At 31.0% G+C, this 19,595-nt stretch overlaps 3 protein-coding genes across 13 annotated transcripts; 2 read left to right on the forward strand and 1 right to left on the reverse strand.

Annotated features, from left to right (window-relative positions):
• Positions 1 to 20: 20 nt before the first annotated feature.
• On the reverse strand, positions 21 to 7,144 carry Rab3-GAP (Rab3 GTPase activating protein). Of its 3 annotated transcripts, none has more exons than XM_031983369.2 (20): positions 6,959 to 7,144; positions 6,262 to 6,405; positions 6,086 to 6,193; positions 5,558 to 5,639; positions 5,337 to 5,463; positions 5,062 to 5,263; positions 4,654 to 4,981; positions 4,042 to 4,479; positions 3,582 to 3,961; positions 3,127 to 3,507; positions 2,837 to 3,037; positions 2,379 to 2,763; positions 2,207 to 2,301; positions 1,885 to 2,133; positions 1,635 to 1,808; positions 1,382 to 1,563; positions 1,067 to 1,294; positions 706 to 996; positions 333 to 485; positions 21 to 246 (listed from the first exon to the last, which is right to left on the reverse strand). In XM_031983369.2, the coding sequence occupies exons 2-20, from the start codon at positions 6,344 to 6,346 to the stop codon at positions 94 to 96; spliced, it is 4,242 nt and encodes a 1,413-aa protein (XP_031839229.1). In that variant the 5' UTR covers positions 6,347 to 6,405; positions 6,959 to 7,144; the 3' UTR covers positions 21 to 93. The 3 variants fall into 3 exon arrangements, with proteins under 3 accessions (XP_031839229.1, XP_031839231.1, XP_031839232.1); XM_031983371.2 differs by having other exon boundaries at positions 7,056 to 7,141; XM_031983372.2 differs by lacking the exons at positions 6,086 to 6,193; positions 6,262 to 6,405; positions 6,959 to 7,144 and adding an exon at positions 5,839 to 6,060 and having other exon boundaries at positions 5,558 to 5,735.
• Positions 6,540 to 15,912, forward strand: emb (exportin-1 emb). 9 transcript variants are annotated; one of them, XM_076364820.1, is made up of 14 exons: positions 6,540 to 7,173; positions 8,134 to 8,364; positions 8,458 to 8,652; positions 8,738 to 9,088; positions 9,175 to 9,879; positions 9,960 to 10,194; positions 10,625 to 10,788; positions 10,874 to 11,008; positions 11,085 to 11,228; positions 11,323 to 11,469; positions 11,540 to 11,788; positions 11,876 to 12,125; positions 12,218 to 12,468; positions 12,565 to 15,912. In XM_076364820.1, exons 2-14 carry the CDS (start codon positions 8,167 to 8,169, stop codon positions 12,709 to 12,711), a joined length of 3,171 nt encoding a protein of 1,056 aa, XP_076220935.1. In that variant the 5' UTR covers positions 6,540 to 7,173; positions 8,134 to 8,166; the 3' UTR covers positions 12,712 to 15,912. The 9 variants fall into 9 exon arrangements, with proteins under 9 accessions (XP_076220935.1, XP_076220933.1, XP_076220936.1 ...); XM_076364818.1 differs by having other exon boundaries at positions 6,540 to 7,155; positions 8,130 to 8,364; XM_076364821.1 differs by having other exon boundaries at positions 6,540 to 7,117; positions 8,130 to 8,364.
• A 480-nt stretch (positions 15,913 to 16,392) lies between these two features.
• On the forward strand, positions 16,393 to 19,560 carry LOC116429895 (uncharacterized). Its single transcript, XM_031983382.2, has 8 exons — positions 16,393 to 17,078; positions 17,138 to 17,435; positions 17,508 to 17,661; positions 17,741 to 17,883; positions 17,968 to 18,164; positions 18,244 to 18,646; positions 18,720 to 18,965; positions 19,032 to 19,560. Exons 1-8 carry the CDS (start codon positions 16,989 to 16,991, stop codon positions 19,466 to 19,468), a joined length of 1,968 nt encoding a protein of 655 aa, XP_031839242.1. The 5' UTR covers positions 16,393 to 16,988; the 3' UTR covers positions 19,469 to 19,560.
• Positions 19,561 to 19,595: the final 35 nt, after the last annotated feature.

Here is a 19,595-nt window from a genome sequence, read left to right on the forward strand (position 1 = left end):
TGTGGTCAATTGAAACCAGATTCAAAGCAAAAACAAATTTATTGAACATATTTCTCGCTACAAGATAAATTTAAATCATATATCGTTTAAACATCATGTCGTATTCTCATAGACGGTCGTTGCATCTAACATCAATTGCACAAGATGATAATCAGGATGCATTTCGGATAAATGCCTAGAAACTCGTCGTATTAATTCGATAGTTTTGTCAATTGAACAATTTGTACAAATCACTTCTGGCGCGTTCTGAAATAAATTAATTATGTTTACAATTATACATATATATATATATATATATATATGACATGAATTCTATATCAAATAATATATACCAGACTCTCTAGGTATTTGGAGAGTGTAGGACTTATACGAGAAACTTCTCTCAGGAGATTAGGCGTTTTCGAAAGGTACGCCATCATCCTCCTACCTGCGATCGGTAAGAGATTTACCGATAATTTCTCCACGTCGTTTACTGCTGCAACAACCTATTAAAAAATACCAACTATTAACACCTCTTATCGTTTAATCCTACATTACTACGCGAGATATTTATCGTTTATAATTTAATTATAATTAATTAATTAATTAAACACTTCTTAGTCAATTTAAACTATATTCACATTACTGAAAAGAGCCAAGAAATAAATCCAGTCATCAAAATATATGTATTTTATAGAGTGAAGTATGAAACCTTAATTAACCCACCTCCTCTGCCAATTGATCAAACCCATTTATATATAGTTGACAAACTTGATGTATTCTCAGTTCATCATTATTAATTTTCCAAATGGAAGCAAGAGTCTGGCATGTACTCATCCACTGAATAGCCTGCATTGAACTTAACGTTTTACTATCACCGGTTTCTTGGTGAATATAATCCATTGATGCAGTTATAATTCGACATAAAAATTCTGTTCTCAAACTATCTCTCGCGTCATCTCTGTACCATGTAATCATTGTTTTATCTGTCATAGATTGAAAGAAATATGGTTGCACCTACGTGTAAGTTTAAGATTAAATATGTACAAACGCATTACGCTTTAGGTTACAGTAAGTTTTCACGTACCATCGGTTCAAATAAATTATTCAACGGCTTTGTTACTTTCAAATTGAAATATGCCATCATGTACAAAACGTGGGCCAACTGTACATGTAAAAGTAACAGGTCGTACCAAGCCGGTAATTGAGAAATAGCTAATGCAGCAAACGGTTGTGGACCAGAAGCACAGCCTTCCCATAATTCTTCCGACTTAATCAAGTTATTAATCTTTCCTTCAGTCTCTAACACCTCTGACTAAAGTAAAATTATTGTATGTGCATCATTTAAATGATTTTTAATCGATTTTATACTATGTTCATTGTTAATTTCATAGACACTTACATCGATGAATATTTCAAAGAATGTAACACAATTCTGTAAAAATGTAACTATCTGTGAATCTGTTAAACTAACTTCCAATACGTACAACCTATCTTTTGGTAATTTTCCAAGCTTATTCATTAATTTCGCAACAAATTCCATTCTCTTTTTTATATGAACAGACCATAACAAACAGCAAACACCTCGATAAAAACATCAATTATTTATAAAAGATAAAAAATCTGTTGTGTAATAAAACTACTGAATCACTTACCATTCCTCATTTGTTTCAACGGTATTTGTTGTAAAACGAATAATGCGCTTTCGAGAGATTTTATCTGTGAAATGTCTTTGTTCCATGACATTGCAAATTCCCAACACACATTAGCTAATAAAACGCTACTTGTTAAACTGTACGGAAAATGACGTTTTAACAGCATAATATGCTCTGAAAATTTCAAATGATTTAACAGAATTTCTTTAAATATAAACCTTAAGGAAACTAACATATGAAGGTATATTACCTAAAATATAGGTAGTCGCAGTCGGATCATCCTTTGCTTCACTTTCAATTTGCGTATCTGTCGGTAAAGGTTGTTCTGTATCATGCTGCGTAACTTCTGTATTACACGGTTCATCGGAGGTATTTGTTACTCCCGCCGTATTGTTTGGTAACTGTGATTCATCGAATTCATTATCAATCATATTCACTAATTGTGCTGGATCAATACCGGTTGAAACAATCCATTTTGCAACAATCTCTGACACAGAACCTGAATAAAGTAATAAATAAATAAACTGGTATTATTTGTGGTAGCTGTATGTATTTCATTTTTAAAGATATACCTTTTCCTTTTGACAAAACTGAGTTTAATGAAATGTCGAATTTAGTGAACGGCAAAGCAAAAAATTGTGTCGTGTCATCTGAAGGAGGCTTTTGGCTGAAAGGATTTATTTGCATTACAGTTCATACTTACTTCTTAAACGATAACATTGTATCCAATGGTATTCCATTTACCTCACAATAGCGTCCAAAATCGTAATATCCTCGAGATTCCCAATGTGCAAGGTAAATTGACAATTATCTTTAGTTACATTTTCCCATTCACTTGTTAAATTATATGTTTCGTCATTTGATCTTGTATTGGATACAAACCCTCCGACTTCGTTTATTTCTATTGAATTATTTTCATTTTTATTAACGTCCTCTTCATTACAATTATTGTTTTCAGTTTCACTGTTATTCTTCTTTTCCTTGTGTTTCTCTAAAGACATAGCAACGGCCCTGCACGCCAAAGCAGCGGTAAGTGCATTAAATGGACTCGTGGACTCCGAGAGAATAGTTCGAACATTTTTCCACCATAAAGATACTTCGTTATTTTCGACACATATTTCTTCAACATCTATAACAATATTTGTTATGACAATAACAATTTTGTATTCATCAACTTATTAATGTATCAATTGAGATCTTACTATTAATTGAACAAATAGCAGTTAAAAGTTGTACAAATTGTTTTAATTTTGCTCCTAAACAGGTCTCCCTTTTTTTATCCAGCCAGTAAATTAAAGCAAATTTCATTAAGGCAAAAGGCTGAATGTTACTGCTCGCAGCTGCCTCTTTCCAAGCTTCAATTCCGTCAGTTGAACGCATACAACCTTCATATATTAACTGAGCTGAAAATCAAAGTGAAAAAAGAAATTTAATTGTAACAATAGTGAATGCGACAACATGTAATTTCAATGTCATAAATTACATTACTTACAAACTTGAAGTTTCTTCTCTGATTTTGTATTTTTCTTAACATCTATCAATCCTGGTGTTCCAAACTCAAAACAAGATAAGAAATTTAAGAAAGCTTTTCCATCTTCTTTGAACTTTACTTTAGTTTCTCCTTTAGAGCTTGTAGATTTAAAATTATTTATTGTATTAAATAATTTATAAATTCTGTGAACTTCTCTTTCAGAAGTTAATAAAACTGAGGCTAATTCTGTATCGCTTAAATCATCGTCGTTAGTATGACCTCCTTCTGGAGTATCAGGCTGTGATTGACTATATTTATAAAACTTAATCACTTGCTGCAACTGTGTGGTTAATGTGTGCAGTATTTTTACTGTAGGTTCCATTTCTTCTTTATTTATTTCTTCTGAAACACACGAATACCAGATAACAGTGTTCTCAATTACTTTCACAAAAGTATGACGATAATAAATAATATACCATATTCATCTAGTTTTTTGATAAAACACTCTGTGGCTGCGAGTAAAGCATCAGGTGTAATATGTTTATTTATCATCAACATTTCCAGCGTCTGTACTCCTATTTCATTAGTCTTCAGGTCTGTACATACACTACGAACTTCTGATATTAATTTTTCGTCATCGAACTCTTCTTCGCGCAAAAACATCTTTAATTTTTTTAAGAGATGTATATCACGTGCCCTTTTCCCATTCTTACTACTAAGGGCAAAATGGAACGGGACAGTGATTTCTTTTAGACCTCCCAGTGGGTCCATAAAAACACACGAATACCGCGGTTTATTTTTCGGTAAATGTACATTATCATTTGTACCAAGAAGTCCATAATTAATATAAATTAATCTTCGTGGCGATATGAAAAAAATTAACAAGTTTAGACGAAAATAGTAGAAAAAAAAAATATAAACAGTCACATTACTCACCGTCCGCGTTTGCTAGCAGTGAACGTAGTAATTTTAGGACCTTGTTGGGTACTCCATATGTCTATTAAACCCTTTTTAGGAGCGTAAATAACTAGAAATAATGCAGAACGTAAATACGACGTTTGTTTAAATTTACTAAATGTTTTGTTCGTTTCCGTATGTTTTTCTTCGTCCACTTCGATCCATCCACATTGAGCATCACGATATCCCTTCCACATTCTCACAGCTACACCACGTCTATTATCTATTAATATTACTCTGCCCATTGCATCTGATATTACTGATAACATCTTATTTGGGCTCGATACTACTGAATAACCCTCGCGTGTAACATCACTCAAACCAAATCTACAGATCATCGGCTCAACTGGTTCATGAGTACTAGATTTTAATACCTCGGGTGAAACATGGTTCTTTGAATTTCCCCAACTAAACCAGCTAAACGAAAAAATACAACAAATATTTTTAATAACAATTATAAACGGAAACATGATAGATTTAACTGTTACTACTAGACTATATTTCAAATGAGGAATTTTAACAGCTTCCTTACAAGTAATATATATCTTCTGATACTAAATGCATAACATTAATATATTATGCAACACTCACGGAGCAGCAGTTCCAATAGCATTTACTAATTTGCTGGCCATTGCTAGTGCAACGTCAGACAACACTGGTGCTGTACCACCTTCCAATTCATAATGAAAACCAACAAATGGTCTTTTACCAGCTGCAATTACTAAATTATGTTGCGGTGCACTAGATCTGTAAGATGCATTATATCCACCGCATATTGAAGCTGTCATTAAATGATCAAAACTATTTACAGTTGTAGTACCAATTACTTCAGAATCATTTACAATATCCTGATTTCTGTATCCCCACTTCTTATATGATAAATTTGTGACTGGTGGCAAATCATCACAATTTGCTTTAACTATAACAATGATATACATTGATATACATGTACAGTCCATATAATTTCTATTAATTTCACACATTATTTCATTCCTGTACCTCGGGCCAAATGGTTTCTACATGCTCGTAATGTTGAAAATAAAGGAAATCCTTGCAATATACATATAACACTATTGTAAAGTACGTGTACTTCTTCCGTTGAACCAGTATCCCCTGCATGTTTCTGCGAACGAAATGATTGACATTTTAATCCTATGACTGGTTCGTTATGTAACTGCTCTCCCAATAATAATGCACCTGTCTAAATGAAACACATAATTTAATAATAATGAAATGAATTGGCATTATACTTTTAAAGGCACAATAAGACTTACTTCTGTGTATACTCTAATGAAACCAGAATTGAAACCAACTATGATACATGTCCAGTCTGGATTAATACCACCACTGGCCTTTCCCAAAGATAATAAAGGTAAACAAATCACCGATGTCACCCATTCGCTAAAAAATACTTTCAATATACGAACATATTTTCAAATAAATTTTAAAAATGAAGAAACTATCAAAGTTGATAGTTGCTGTAACAAAGACTTACTTTGGTTCCTTTGTAATTTCCCCGTACCATATTATATGAAATTTGTTTTTTGTTTCATCAGGTTCTAAAGAATCCCATCTTGCTAATATAAAATTAAAAGGTATATTTATATGTCTAATTTCTGAACGAGTCATACAGAGTGTCTAATAGCATTGGGAAAACCTTTTGCCACTAAGTTCTGTGTGTAAAAACAATAAATTGATTAGTAAAGATAAACAGAAGCTGATTATAACTCAAAAACAGACTGGAATAGAACTTATGTTTGTATAAACTTTTCTTACTGTTTTCGTGTACAGAATCCACTGGCAAAAGGTTTCTTCAATGCTATGTAACATAGTTTTTAACTGCAAATATTTAACAAATAAATACTTCACAGAATTTGAAGGGGTAAAATTATATTTATAAAAATACAAAAAGTGTTAAAAGTATATGCAACAAAATTTGCAGATTCGTGGAAAGAACCTATTAAAAGAGATGAAAACATAATTAAGTAAAGAACATATGTGTAAATGTTGAAGTATTACGTACACATTAATATAATCATCCTCGTATTAAATGCCATAGCAAGAATATCTCCTGTCGATGACAATGATATAAGACAGTTCTGAAGAGGTAACTCATTTTGTGGAATGTCAACTGAAAAACAGTAACGTTAACGTTCGCAATATTTTTCACATGACAAACGAAGAAATTCAACAACTTACACTTTCTAGTGGACTCGCGAAAAAGTATATCCTTTATGTCACTCGTTTTAATTAAATTCGCGATCCCCTTAATTTGACAAGACATGTCTAACTAATAATACAGCTATCAATTACATTTGAAAAACAATTTCCAATGTCTCACCACTGAAACAATAAACATGTAGGAGTCAAGCTGAAAAAGCTGTCGACAAAACTGACACGCATGTTCAAGGAAATGTTAATAGAACGGTGAAATGCCGTATGTTTGCAAAGAGGATAGTATATTGCAGAGATTCTTCGTCTCAGAATTGGTGGATCGTAAAGAAATAAACAGCAAGGAACACTGTTGTTATTTCCACCGTATCGGTAATGCAGAGCCGAAGTAGAAGGAAACGGGAACAACACGAACGGTCGCGCAGGCAGATAACAATTAAGTTATGAATCGAAAAGACGAATGAAAAATATTTATTCGTGCGAAACATTAAGTAGATTTCGAGTTAAAATGGAGAACACGTGTTGCATGACATCACGTGACGTAATTCGCGACGTTTTAGAAACACTCGCTAGAATTTTTCTGATTGGTGAAAACGGATCGTTAGGACCAATGGAACGACTCGTTTCTCCGCAATGGTCCGCCTAACGTGTTCAGCCATTTTGTTATTATTTTCGAAAATCTTTAGGTTGGGTTTAAGGAGTACGTAACGTGATCACTTTTTACGTTTCTCGTTGATAGTTGTAGAGGGAACAAGAAGAAATAACGTATGAGATTTAAAAAGGAAGGTTACGACGAAGAACGGCCTCGGTGGGTATCGTACATTTACGCGTACGAAGTACTCCTCGCTGACGATCGTCGGGAAACAGAGCAGGGACAGGAGAGGCAAGCGAGAGAACGTACGAGAGATAGAGAGAGAGAGAGTGAGTGAGAACGAGACGGTGAGGAACAGCGAGAGTGTGTGAAACGAGGAACGAAATTGGTCGCGCGCGGGAATCAGCGGTTGTTGTGTGTTTGGCCTTTTTCTGCTTGTGATTTATTGCGAGAGATTGTGATTGCTGGTGCGAGACGTGTGTTTTTTTTACTTAAGAGTCGAGAATCCACGTGCGGGAGTCGATGCGGTACGTTGAAATGTCGTTTGCGACACTTTTATGCATTCGATAACGACGCAATGAGTAAAGTGCACCCGGACAACAAAAACCAACGAAACGCAATGATCCGTTTAACGATATTTTTACGCAACTGCCGTCGTTCCTTTGTACACGATCAAATGTACCACGTGAAACACTTTTTCGCACTTGATTTACAAACATCATGCACTATAAATCTCTACATAACCTTCTTTGCAATTGTCAAATGTAGGTTAGGTCGAGCGGTCGCAGTGCGGTGACCTCCCTCGCGTACACGTTAACTGCGATTTCCTTGCTTATTGTTGCTTCTATTCGGTTTCATTCTTTATACCATGTTTGGTTTTTTTTCAGTCTCCCGAACTTCGTTTCGATCCGCAATAAAATAATTCTCGTGCTGAAACAAAACAATTAGTTGATGTTGCTACCTTCTCTAAATTCCTATTGTATGCCTATATTTTTTTGCGAAATTACAGTAATTTAGTGCAAATGTTTATTAGAAGTAACGAAGTAACTCGTAAAAAATCAGTACTCATAGTATGTTTTTACATGTTGACTATACCGTTAAATTTAACAACGAAAATATCTGGTTTATTGAATTTTACAAAATTCTGATTTTTTTTTAAATACCTTCCAATCTTAGCTACACGTTAATATCATTGTAAACATGTACGGTACTTTCTAACGTTCAGATCTGTTTATTAGTTTGTGTATTATACAGTTTATTTGAATTGACCTTAATCGATTGTATAGAAGTTAATTGTTTTCAGATAGAGTGTATGAAAACTGGACACTTTACAATAAATAATGACAACTCTAGCAGAACAAGCATCCAAGCTTTTGGATTTTAATCAGAAGCTTGATATAACGCTTCTCGATAATGTAGTAGGTTGTATGTACACTGGAATAGGTGAGCAACAAAAACTTGCACAGGAAGTATTAACCACACTTAAGGAACATCCAAATGCATGGACACGTGTAGATACTATTCTAGAATATTCACAGGTAATTTACCTATTTCTACTCGTTATTCATCTTATTTATATGTCCATTGGAAACATAACTCTTCTCTACCGATACACGTTTGTTTTTATACAGAATCAACAAACAAAGTATTATGCTTTACAAATATTGGAGCAAGTAATAAAGACAAGGTGGAAAGTATTACCACGAAATCAGTGTGAAGGTATAAAAAAGTACATTGTAGGCCTTATCATAAAAACAAGCAGCGATCCAGAAACAATGGAAGCGCAAAAAGTTTACCTCAACAAACTTAATATGATTTTAGTGCAGGTAAGTAAAAACATGAATTTTTTTCCCAATGAAAGAAAACGACTGCTACTTTTTATATTAACAGGGCATGTTTTGTTTCTCATAGGTTTTAAAACGAGAATGGCCAAAAAACTGGGAATCTTTTATTGGCGATATTGTTGGGGCAAGCAAAACAAACGAAAGTCTTTGTCAAAACAATATGACAATTTTGAAATTATTGTCAGAAGAAGTATTTGACTTTTCTAGTGGTCAAATGACACAGACAAAAGCAAAACATTTGAAGGATACAATGTGTAGCGAATTTTCTCAAATATTTCAACTTTGTCAATATGTTCTGGATAATTCGCAAAATATTCCACTAGTATCTGTTACATTAGAAACTCTCTTAAAATTTTTAAATTGGATTCCCCTTGGATATATTTTTGAAACAAAACTAATAAATACTTTAGTATTCAAGGTAACTGAATCATCTATTTTTTTTTTTTTATACATATCTGTGTGTGTTAAAAACTAACATAATTACCATCCTACCTTCTGTTGTAGTTCTTAAATGTACCAATATTCAGAAACGTCACGTTAAAATGTTTAACTGAAATCGCTGCTCTCACAGCAACAAATTACGATGACGTATTTTTAATGTTATTTATTAATGTAATGCGACAATTGGAGCAAATACTACCACATGATACTAACATACGTGAAGCGTATGCAGCTGGTCAAGATCAGGAACAAAATTTCATTCAAAATCTAGCAATATTTCTATGCACATGTTTGAAAGAACACGGTCAATTTATAGAAAAGAAACAGTTAAACGATATGCTGCTCAAAGCATTACATTATCTTGTGTTAATTTCCGAAGTCGAGGAAGTTGAAATATTCAAAATCTGTTTGGAATATTGGAGTGCATTAGCAATTGATTTGTATAGATTCGTAGCTCCAACGTTTATGGCTAAAACTATAGCAATTCCACCTAGGAGAATATTCTATTGTCCAGTCTTAACGAAAGTGCGGTATATTATGATCAGTAGAATGGCCAAACCAGAAGAAGTTCTTGTCGTAGAGAATGAAAATGGAGAAGTTGTCAGAGAATTTATGAAGGATACTGATTCTATTAATTTATATAAAAATATGAGGGAGACCCTTGTGTATCTTACACATCTTGATTACGTGGATACTGATAGAATAATGACAGAAAAATTACAAAATCAAGTGAATGGGACAGAATGGTCTTGGAAGAATCTCAATGCAGTAAGTGAACTATAAATATTATGATAAAATATTTTCGAAGTATTATTTTAAACTAACAACTTTTATCATTTTTCTATTAGTTATGTTGGGCAATAGGTAGTATTTCGGGTGCTATGCACGAAGAAGATGAGAAACGCTTTTTAGTGACTGTGATCAAGGACCTCCTTGGTCTTTGTGAGCAGAAAAAAGGCAAAGATAATAAAGCTATCATCGCTAGCAATATTATGTATGTAGTTGGGCAATATCCAAGATTTCTCAGAGCACATTGGAAATTTTTAAAGACTGTTGTAAATAAATTATTTGAATTCATGCATGGTAAGAATATTTTTTTTTTTTATGAGAATGCAGTTACAAAAGTCAGCATTTTTGTTTCTGTTAACACGTTCAGTGCTGAGCCAGTTTTGAATAAAGAGTCATAAAACATCGCGTGTACCTAAACTGGTGTACGGTAAAGAGTTTAATAAATATGTAAGAATTATATATTTTTTAGCTCTTCGTGAATTGAATATTTATTTATCAATACGATAAATATTAAAGTTAGAAAATGCAATGCAAAAGTGTAGTCAAAATTAATTTTGTTTGCATGTAATAGCGATATTAATAATTGTTTCTCTGTAATATATTTATCGACGATGTAAACATCACTTTCACACTATGAAATGAATTTTACAGTGTACCGAATTTGGTACACGCAGCACTGAATGTGTTAAACATGTTTCAAGGTACTAATAAATATTTGTTATAGAAACACATGATGGTGTGCAAGATATGGCCTGTGACACATTTATAAAAATAGCATTAAAGTGCAGGCGACATTTTGTAACAGTACAGTTAGGCGAATCAGTACCATTTATTGAAGAAATTCTTTCCACCATTAGTAGTATCATATGTGACCTTCAAACACAACAGGTAAAATAAAAAAAGATTAGCAAAGACAAACATTTACATAGTTCGAAGATACTTGTTACCAAATCTTTGTTTAATTGAAATGTAGGTACATACCTTCTATGAAGCAGTTGGTTATATGATAAGTGCACAGACAGACACAGTAATTCAAGAACAATTGATAGAAAAATATATGCTTCTACCAAATCAAGTTTGGGATGATATTATAAGTCAAGCATCTAAAGTAAGTAATATGCGCGATACGTTTCTCTGCAGTTTCTCAAGCTTTGTTTGTTTAATGAAAAATCGTTATTTTTTAGAATGTAGATATATTGAAAGACCAAGAAGCTGTAAAACAACTTGGTAGCATTTTAAAAACAAATGTTAGGGCTTGTAAAGCTCTCGGGCATCCATACGTGATACAATTAGGAAGAATATATTTAGATATGTTGAACGTTTATAAGGTGATTTTATAACTGTATAATATTATATGTGATATTTTCATATATATATATATATATAATATATATAAATAAATAAATGTTGCCCATTTTGTAGGTTATGAGTGAAAACATAAGTGCTGCAATAGCGCTGAATGGTGAAATAGTAATGGAACAATCTTTAATTAAAAGTATGAGAGTAGTTAAAAAAGAAACATTGAAATTGATCTCAGATTGGGTCAGTAGGACAACCGACCGACAAATGGTAAATTTTATATCACATTTGCTAAAATATCATCATTTTTCCAAGATTAATTTGTTACCGATGATCATAGGTTTTAGAAAACTTTATACCACCACTGCTAGACGCAGTATTATTGGATTACCAAAAAACAGATGTTCATTGTGCTCGAGAACCAGAGGTATTGAGTGCGATGGCCACCATCGTAAATAAATTAGAAGGTCACATTACCTCTGAAGTACCGAAGATATTTGATGCTGTATTCGAGTGTACTTTAGAAATGATTAACAAAGATTTTGAAGAATTCCCAGAACATAGAACGAATTTCTTTTTACTTTTACAGGTACCTATGTAAAACACTAATCATTATTATCTTCTTCTTTTTACAGAAGCGCAGATGTAGCAATACTTTATTTTTCCCTTATTTCAGGCTGTAAATGTATATTGTTTTCCTGCATTTCTTGTAATCCCGCCAGCACAATTCAAACTTGTTCTCGATTCTATAATTTGGGCTTTCAAACACACGATGAGAAATGTTGCAGACACAGGGTTACAAATACTTTATCAACTTCTACAAAATGTTGAAACCGAGCCGGCAGCTCAAAGTTTCTACCGAACATATTTCACAGATATTCTTCAACATATATTTAGTGTAGTTACAGATACATCTCATATAGCGGGTAAATATAACAATTTTTATTAAAGATAATAAATTGTGAGCTGAATATTCTTGTAGTCTTTAAGCGACTAATTTATTCATATGAATATATAGGCCTTACAATGCATGCCACTATCCTGGCATATATGTTTTCATTGGTTGAACTTGGGCGAATTCAGGTACCACTAGGACCTGTACCAGATAATGTATTATACGTTCAAGAATTTGTTGCAAGATTGCTTAAAGCAGCATTCCCACATTTGACTGATAATCAGATAAAAATCACTGTACAAGGTTTATTTAATCTTGACCAAGATATCCCTGCATTCAAAGAACATCTTAGAGATTTTCTTGTTCAAATTAGAGTAAGTGTTGATAAGGTTTTTTCTTTATTATTATTTTCCAATTGTGTTGGGGAAAAAAAGGTAAATTTATTTCATATATTTCGTTCGTTTTTACAGGAATACACTGGCGAAGACGACTCTGATCTCTATTTAGAAGAGCGAGAAACTGCTTTGCGGATGGCTCAGGAAGAGAAAAGACGGCAACAAATGGCAGTTCCAGGAATACTTAATCCTCATGAAATACCAGAAGAAATGCAGGACTGAATTATCAGTCGTCTTCGTTATTTTCTTCCTGCACATCTCAATGAGAAACATTCTGTTACAGAGACTATCGTATCTTTTGATCTACAATTTCCCCAAAATGTACCATGACTGAAACGGATATACAATATTATATACTTTTTAAAGCCAAGATTACAATATAACATTCTTGTTAAGGAGGTAAGCCCGAAACGTGGTAATTGTTTGTCTGTTATGCGGTTTTAATAGGATTAAAACTTCTGTTGTGGGTAACAAGTGAGTGTGTGCTGAACAATACTATTTAATGTAATAAAAATAATTTTTATGTCGATATTTAATAAGAACTTATTACAAATTTTTAAAAAATACACTAAAATTATTCGATGATGACGGAATATAACCATACACTGTGTACCGTATTCATTGTTTACAGAAATAACATTCAGGTGCATATTTATATATACATATATATATACATAAGATTTTACTAAGATAATTATTATTTGTAACGGTTACATTGATTGTATTATAAATCTGATTGGGTTATAATTATTAATCAATAGTCGGTTGCTACAGAACTAAATTTGATGATACATAACATACTGTTTTCTAAAATACGTTAATTCGAAGATACCTAGAACATATTATGCATAAAATAGTATTGTTTCAACAAATTTAGAGAATGTTACACGTATATGTGTGTTTTTATCTGCATAAAATTGTATGATAATGCTATTATTACTATATATAGATATATAGAAATATAGATATATATGATACATTGCAAGTCATATGGAAGAATTTTGTAAATTAAACAAAATGTCACACATCGCATTTGTTTAGGCTTCACTTTTCTAATAATCCCCACGTACACATAGATTTATTATGAAATATATTCAAAGTAAAATAGCATATATTTTTCTTGTATTTAACAAATACAATTAATTTGAAGAGATAATGAATATTCTAAAAAATTTGGTTCCTTTCAATGTGTCAGTGTATATTCTACTCTTTTCTTTAAATATTACTACAATTAAAATCATTCGCATATACATATATATATTTATATATATTTTGCTTTATTGAAAAATATCAGTATTTATGTCAGCTAATACAAAATTTTTATATTTTTCGTTTCGTAAAACATTATTTTATTTAGTTTTTAGTTCACGAATCGGCTTCTCAAGAATAGATGTATATTCGTTGTCAGCTTTTTAAATGAAACGTGAAGCATTCGGCTAAATACAGATAAAGTGAAATACCGTGAAAAAGGAACAAATATTTTCCATAAGCGTCGTATTCTTTTTACAATGTGCAGTGTAGTATTATTATGTGAAACAAGATTCTATGATGTTTGAAGTTGAAACTCTTTAAAATTAATTTCGGATAATTATGTCCTGCACTCCTCTGTTACTTGTTTCATTTCTTGTAGTTATGTATTTTGTATAATAAATTTTTAAGTTTCCTAAACATCAGAATCCAAACATCAATGAAAAGCCGATTGTCTTGTCGTTCGAGCTTGCCTCCGAAAATACAGGTGCTTCAATTTACAAATCACGAATAATCTTGACTTCATGTGTGTCTAATATTGGTATATGATCTATAAAGAAGAAACTGTGAAGTTAACAATGAACCGAACGAATATTATTAAATAAATTTTGTAAAAAAGAAAGACAGAAAAAGAAAAACTGTTTGAGAATGTAACATTACAACAAATCGGAAGATATAAAACGCTTGACGCTATTCACGAAAATTGTTTATTACCATTCATGACATTAAGAAAAGCTTCTACTGTGCAACAAAGTTCTTTGCTCGCGGGTAGTTGACTATCAGTCGAAGAAGAATACTACTTTTCAATCTGTGCGTCGCGCTGTTTTTTTTTCTCAATATGAACGTGAGAATAAAAATCAATGTCTCCACAGAAGCGTAACAGATGTGCATACCGTTACTGCATTTTTACGAAAACATCAACGATTTGTATCATACAAAATAAATCAATGAGTGTAGCTCTGCTTGAAACCTTGAAGCCATTACATTTGATACTATGCGACTCGGGTCTCAAGCTAGGCCGCTAATGACTGCAACAAGAGTGGGTTTGAGATATGAGAACTATGAGGAAGAATCAATGTAACTTGATTTCATTATTCTTTATCGGTAGACTGTATTTATTTGCAACCGGTATTGCAAAGATGAAAAAAAATTTGACGGTAATTTTTTTCACGAGATTCGTAGTACACTTTGTAAACTTTTATCGCAAACAAGAGAAAGAGGAAAAATATTATTTGTATGGATAGATGTAATAAGTTACAAAAATGTATTTAGTCATACATAGTTGTATGTGATAAGACTACATGTAATGAGGAAAGTGCTTAAAGAGTCGTAAGATATCGAAGTAATAATCGTATCTAAAAATAAAGCTGCAACTAAATGTTTTATAAGCTGTTCGTTTGTTATAAGAGAGTCCTAAATTTAGCAGAGGTTTTTATGATACAAGTAATTTTGGACATAAATAAGTACAGCTAAGGAAAAAAAAAATGCGTGTTTCCTTCTTCTTCTTCTTCTTCTTCTTCTTCTTCTTTTTTTTTTTGTTTTTTAGTTACATACTCAATCATTCATTGACTGGAGTGTATTTTTCGATAAGGCGTAAGGGAAAAATCCATTTAAAATTATTATCAAATGAGAGAAACACAGGTATATACATGTATGAGGTACACGCATACGAATTGTGAATAATATTGTGTACTTTAATCTTATTGAAAAAAAGAATTGCGCATTCGAATTTTGATCTTAATATAGATACATGCAATTTAATTGAATTTCAGATTCTGTAATAAAATATGTTAACGTTATAATTTGCTTTCTAATTAATGCACAGTAAATAGAAATATTTTAATACCTATGTTTATGGTTGCAATACATAAATATATAGTTTTCTAATTGAATGCAAGAACAGTCTCTCGTTATCCCTAAACATTTGTTTAACTCCAAACAAATGTTAAGAAATAGATTTTGTAAGCAGCTGAGAAATGGCATTAATCTTATAAGTTGTTGGGGATCATGTGACATAGTTGTGAGTACTGAGTACGTAGTTACGGAATGGTCTGTCACGCATGTTTGAATGAGTGGATGTGTAAGTTAAAAGTTCTACCAGTTATTCATTATAACGACAAAAATATGTAAAGAGTTTAATAATACTTACTAATAAAATAAAAACTGCCACTATAATATTGCTTTGTACCTTCGATCAAATTGTCATGTATAAACTATTAGTGTTTAGTATTATATATATAAGTACATAGTAAGGTAATACATATATAAACAAAACTCTTCTTGTTATTTGTATCATTTTCTATTTTCGCGAACTTATTTTGTATATTATTGAAACTTAAATCATCAAAATCTTGTCATACAAAATTATAGAATTCATGTATACTCTATATTTATTCTCATTAAACCATTTTTATGAATTTATGTTTAAATTATTTTGCATTTGACGATCATTTCCAAACATACGCTAGTACTATATATTAATGACATTTGTATATTATTCTGGGCTAACCAAGGGAAATAAAATACTTTAGTAATGACAGGATACAATTTCATTTGAAATTTAGAATTATACATTTAAAATGTATTCAAAAATTGCTGTCACTGCATTAGATAGTACGTTTGCCGCTAGATGGCAATAGGATCTGTTATCTTTGACTATATAAATAAAATAGAATGTCTACGTAAATTTGCTATCTGTTAAATTATTAATTATTAAATCAAATATAAATATTTCTCGATTGTGGCAAAAATGCTGTCTTTAAGATACAACCTGAAAGTCCATTTTGGGATTAGAACTTAGGATTATTAGCAAAAATCGTGTTACGTAAATATATATTGTCTGATGATAAGAATTCGGTACTAATTGATCGATAATTGAAATATTTCTTTCAAAGTATAGTTACATCACACGATTAATTATTAGTTGAAAATAACAGTCAATTAATCCACAATATTTTCCAATATTCTTAACATATGTCGAATATTTACACGTACAGAAGGAAATGAAACCGATTCACATGATAATCCTTGGGTTGCATTTACATAGTTGACTGGAATACTATTTTCGCTTTCAATGTATCATTCTATATATTTTCTATCTATGGCAAAGCAAATAAAAACTTTCAAAATTCAAATGTTTTCGCATAACTGTTAACTATGATGTCTTTACGCTCTTTAAAGTGTCATTAACAAGTGACAGAAATAAAAATATTTGATCTCATAAAGAATCTTCCTCAGTTATCTTAGACACAATGTCTGTGAGCACATTATTTTATCAGAATGTTTCCCTATTATTAAAACAAGTTACACCCAGTGAAGAATTTAAGAAACATTTTCGTGAGGTACATTTCACTTACCAAAAATGTAGTATATATTTTTTAATAAATCATTTTATTTACAGAATATGTTTGATAAACCTAATACTGCAGGTTTCTTATACACATCTCATTATTTATTAACAATATATGATTCGGAACGTTTTAAAAAGTTAATTGAATGGCCAGTTACTTGTAAAAAGACAGAAGCACAGTATCGTAACAATGTTAAATCGTTTCTAATAATCATATCCGCAGAAAATCGCGATATTAATTTTCCAAATATACTTGTGTCTCATTTATTTCATGCAAGTGGAAGTAAGTTTGTGACAATTATGTGGAAATTGTCACAAGCGGTATTAAGAAAATATATTACCTCTTCAAGTAAGGTGTTTACAATCAAAATTATTTTAGTATTAAACATTAGTTTTAATAATCATTTGTTTATTTTTACAGGTATTTGTAGTGTTATGCTTGTACCTCAAGCAAAAATTGATGCAAATTTAGGAAAGCAATTTTTAAAGAAGACCAGTGCAATGATTTCCTTTAATATTTTAAATCATTATAAAACTTTATTAGAAATGGAAGAAATTGCTGAAACCTTTTTGAAGTAACATTTGTATCTTCTATTATTCACTGGCACTATAATATTATAAATAAGATTTCTAATTTGTCTGTTTATTTATTAGAAATGAGGAACAGAACTTGAACAATATTAAAACAGAAATTTTTGAGAGGGAACAAGTTATTAAACTGCTTATAAATGACGTTCCTGTTCATTCTACAATTCAAAAACATTTGATTGACATAAATGACAAAGAAGTGATACAAAGTTAATGTTATATTTAAAATATTTTATATCATTGATCATACTTTTATTAATTCACATATATATTTATTTGCATATTAATTTCAGAATGGAAAGAAAATATAAATGAGTACTTGAATTATATACAAAATAAAAATAAAATTTTAAAGAATATTGAACAAGTTAGTCACAAAGTAAATAACATAGTATCAAGTAACAGTGGTGACATTAAAATGTTGGATGCAAAGCAGTTCCAACAGATAAATTATTTAGATATGTCTAAATTATTTCCTTATGATATACAAGTAAGTAACTTTCTAAGATCTATTAATATTTATCTCATAATATACAAGACGTTAAAAGAAAATGTATTTCATGTTTCAGAGCCTTTTATTTCAATTATACACAAATGACAAATTAAATTTTCATAATTTTATTTTATTATTTAACTCGGTAATAACTCAGTTGCATCAACCATTAAAATTAAATACATTAGCAAACCTTTCAGAGCATCAATTACAAATAGAGACAAGTTGTAAAGACATGAAGGAATTTTTAAATATATTCCAAACATACTTATTGGATATCAGAACAATAACATTGGAAACAGGTCAACATTTATGTCATATATTGCACCAAAATAATATTGCACAAATTTATAATGAAATGGAAGTACCTACAACAAATAATGTTCTTTTAATGTCATCGCCTCTTATAAAAATTGATACTAACTGTACAGACATAGAAATCGATCAACTGAAGCATTTACAGCTTACTCCAGTGGAAGGTAGAACCGATATTATTTATAATACTGTTGAAACTATAAGGTATACAATATTAAATTAGAAAATGTCTTTTAGGTGTACATAAGTCATTATTTTCAAGATACGAACATTTAAAACCAAATAATATTACACTTAGATCAAGGTTGAGAGAAAATTTATTAGTATCTCACATTACTTTTGATGATTCGGTATCGACAACTGACAATGAAAAAGTGTCGTTACACGTTCCAGTGTTAAATAAAAGCAATTTGTTATCTTCTAAACAAGCAGAAAAATATTCTCGATTATTTTCTATGCGTACAAAAAGAAATAACAATGCAGGTATGTAAATATTCAATTACTATAACTTTAATTTTTTTTATAAAATAAAAATTTTCCTGTTCACAGCAAATACAAGTGTAATGTCTATACCTTGTACTTCAAAAGCAAATTCGACTGCAATTGCAAGTGCAATTGAAGAAATACATGATATGTCGGAACTCAGTTTGAATATATCAGAAAAAAACATATGCAATAACAGTGTAGGTTTTACTACACCTTTGAAATTGACTACTACAAAAGATGATAATTTTGAATACATGTCTGAAATAGAAGATGTAGTAAACACGCTCCAAAGGAAACCAGATGTTCTTAATATATGTGAAACAATAGAAATAGAAAGTGCAAGTAACCAGGACAAAATCATTATCAAATCTAACAAAATTGCAGAGGCAACACAAAGGAGACGTTCAATCAGTGACTTAGTTGAACGCTATAAGAAACTACTCGAGGGCAATAATCATACAAATCGTGAGATTAATTGTGTAAAAAATGATAATGAATGATTACAAGAATTTGCAGAAAAAATATTATTTGACTATTTCTTTATTATATTAATTTTACTTAAAATATATTACTCTTAGACCAAAATCAAAAATAAAAGAATATGTATATACATTTTATATATATTTA

Source organism: Nomia melanderi, chromosome 2 (assembly GCF_051020985.1).
Source record: "Nomia melanderi isolate GNS246 chromosome 2, iyNomMela1, whole genome shotgun sequence".
Classification (NCBI taxonomy): domain Eukaryota; kingdom Metazoa; phylum Arthropoda; class Insecta; order Hymenoptera; family Halictidae; genus Nomia; species Nomia melanderi.